At 47.6% G+C, this 2,736-nt stretch overlaps 1 protein-coding gene across 1 annotated transcript; it reads right to left on the bottom strand.

Moving 5' to 3' along the window:
- On the bottom strand, window positions 1-2,452 carry LOC116212388 (phospholipase A1-Igamma3, chloroplastic-like). Its single transcript, XM_031546975.1, has one exon. It carries the CDS (start codon window positions 1,798-1,800, stop codon window positions 190-192), a length of 1,611 nt encoding a protein of 536 aa, XP_031402835.1. The 5' UTR covers window positions 1,801-2,452; the 3' UTR covers window positions 1-189.
- Between the last annotated feature and the right edge of the window lie 284 nt (window positions 2,453-2,736).

Raw genomic sequence — 2,736 nt, 5'->3', positions numbered from 1 at the left:
ATATTTTCTATGTTTCTTTTGATATAATCTCGGTTACACAAAACATCTTCTCGGTTAGAAGAGGGATGCAGATACATGTACGTACGCATAAATGCAGGTACATTGTATTTTGAATATAATTAATTACAATAATCACACGAATATGATAATAACGATAAACTCTAATTTGTTAGTCCTAATGTAAAGGTATCAAATGGCTTCTAACGGAAAGCCACCACCCATGCCATCATCGGTGGCCACGTTGAGCGCTTGTTGGAGGTGGTGGGCCGTGTCTGGTGGGTGTCCGTCGATTATCCGCCGCTCCGGCACCACCCACCGCCCATCGCTGTTCCTCACCATCCCCTTGTTCTCGTCTTGCCGCCAGTTTGGCGGCACGCCATACTCGGGCTTCAGGAAATTGCAGTTCTTGTTAACGAGCGCGATGTCTCTCTTGGTCACAAGCCGGAACTTACGTCCCTTCCCGTGGTATCCGTCCACTAAGTGGATGTGGGCTTCTAGGTTATGAGCATAGCTTGGGTCGATGGTGGATTTTAGGAATGGCGAGTGAGTGTGATCCAACTCAAGCTCCACTCCCACATGTGCATAGCTCCATGGGAATGATATGGTGTCCTCCAAGTACTTTTGGAATTGCATCTTCTCGTTTGCAATGATCCCCGGCACGGTCGGGACCTTGTCGTGCACGTTCACGACCCTGAGCACCTTCACCCCGAGCTCGTCACACCTCTCCTTGAACTTGAGATTGCCGACCCGAGGACCGGCGAAGGAATAGACGGTGATGGGAACTGTAGTCATCTTCCCCGAGGACCCATCGCGCATGACATTAACCTTCATCTCTGCAATGTCGTAGGCACTTATTATCGCCAGGGCTGCCCCAAGACTATGACCCGTGACCGTGATGCTGATCTCCTCTCCCCTGTAGTAATCGAGCAGGCGTTTTACCTCCGACAGGATTTGTTCCCTGGCCGAGAACGAGCAGAAATGGCAGTTATCTTCTTTCTTGGTGTACAAGTCATGGAAACCGGCCTCAATTTTGATCGAGGGGTCATCACCGAAATTCGCAGGGTGAAGGATGTCCTTAAGATCATAGATCCACTCGAGGTACGTCACGGTGCCTCTCCAGGCAATCACAATATCCCTCCGACCCAGCCGCTTGATCTCTTCCTCATCGGTCAGAACCGCCACGTACCCCATCCAGTTAGCATACGTGCTCCACACCTTGCTCAGCCGTGAGTGTTGGAAGAAGTTTGGGAGGTTGATGTTCGAGGTCGCATAGAGGTACCTGCTCGTCTGGTAACCGAGATGCGCCATCTCGAGCTTCTCGAAGAACTCCGACCCCTGGTACTTGCACGTGCCACAGTACTTGGAGTGGGGATCGAAGTCGAAGGAATCATAACATGCCTGAGCCAGCTCGCCATACCGGATTATCTCCCTTCGGAGATGGGAGTTCATGGGGTCCAACAGACCTTCCCAGTCGTTCGAGCCCTGGATTTCCCGCCAGACTTGGCTGAGTGGCCTCGTGTCTTCCCTGCGAGTGTCTAGGTCTTCGTCGAAAACGAGAGTTTCCTCCTGATCACTCTCGTCATCCTCCAGCTCCTCTGGGCTGATCAAGACGCTCGATGCCGAGCATATGAACTGGGACCTTCTTTCCATTGTCGTCCTAGGCATTAAAAAGGGTTTGTTTCTATGGAGGACGACGTTGTTGGGCTTTGTGGGATTATTGTATTTGGGCAAGGGAAGCTCATCAATAGATGGGTGGGTGCAATTAGGATTGTTGAAGGAAAATAGAAGGGATGAAGCCATGGCAGAGAAGAGCTTTCTTTTTGCTTTTGTGAAGCTTGTTTGGTTCAATAATGGCTATGACACTTAGAAAAGAAAAGTTTTGACAAAGAACAAACCGGTTTATGGAAAAAGTGGGGGAGATGGAGAGAAACAAAATAAAGAGAGTGAAACCTGTACTAATATCTCACCTAGCTAGCCATAGAGTGATGTCTATTCTATATGGTCGTGGTTGCTTGCAAGCCTGCACTATCTCTTGATGGAAACACCACGATCGATCCCGCCCACTTACGATGATGTTTCTTGATATTTGTATCCTCCGCACAAGAAAAGCGGGTTTTACCTTTTCCCTTTATGTTGGGTGCTAAAGTGGCGATGATAAATCGTGGATATAGGTATGATCGTTTGTTGAAGAGCAATGCTTTTGGAGGTCAAGTATTATGAGTTCTACTTGTTGAGCAAAGGTGAGGTATTCAATACCAGGGGCCTCAAGTGCGTAGATATATAAAGCTGAGAAGAAGCTTCCACACACACAACAAAGAGAGAGCTCCCAAGGGCTGATTTTTCCTCTCTCTCTCTCTCTCTCTCTCTCTCTCTCATTAAGAGTAATTTGATGAACAATGGGAGAGATTGATTGATCAAGTGATAATTTTGTCAATATCATCAATGGGTCATGGGGGAAAAGGAAGAAGTAATGGTATGGGATATTTGAGGAGCTAGCTAGGGATCAGAGATGGACATAATGGTACGGGAATTTATGCGGCCATTAGCTATTTCTGCACTTCTGATGAATTAGCTCCCAAAGCTTCCAAGGGATGGATGTCCTTTCAGTTAATGGTGTCCTCTCCTCATGGCTAGAAAGGAAGTGGTGATGTATTCTCTCTGTGATAGTGAACGGAAAGAGTGGGTTGGTTTGGTTTTTGAAATTCAATTCCACTCCATTTCAGTCACTATGGACAA

The sequence above is a fragment of the Punica granatum genome, chromosome 6 (genome assembly GCF_007655135.1).
Source record: "Punica granatum isolate Tunisia-2019 chromosome 6, ASM765513v2, whole genome shotgun sequence".
Classification (NCBI taxonomy): Eukaryota; Viridiplantae; Streptophyta; class Magnoliopsida; order Myrtales; family Lythraceae; genus Punica; species Punica granatum.
Note: the sequence above shows the minus strand (reverse complement) of the source record. Positions and strands in the feature narration are given on the sequence as shown.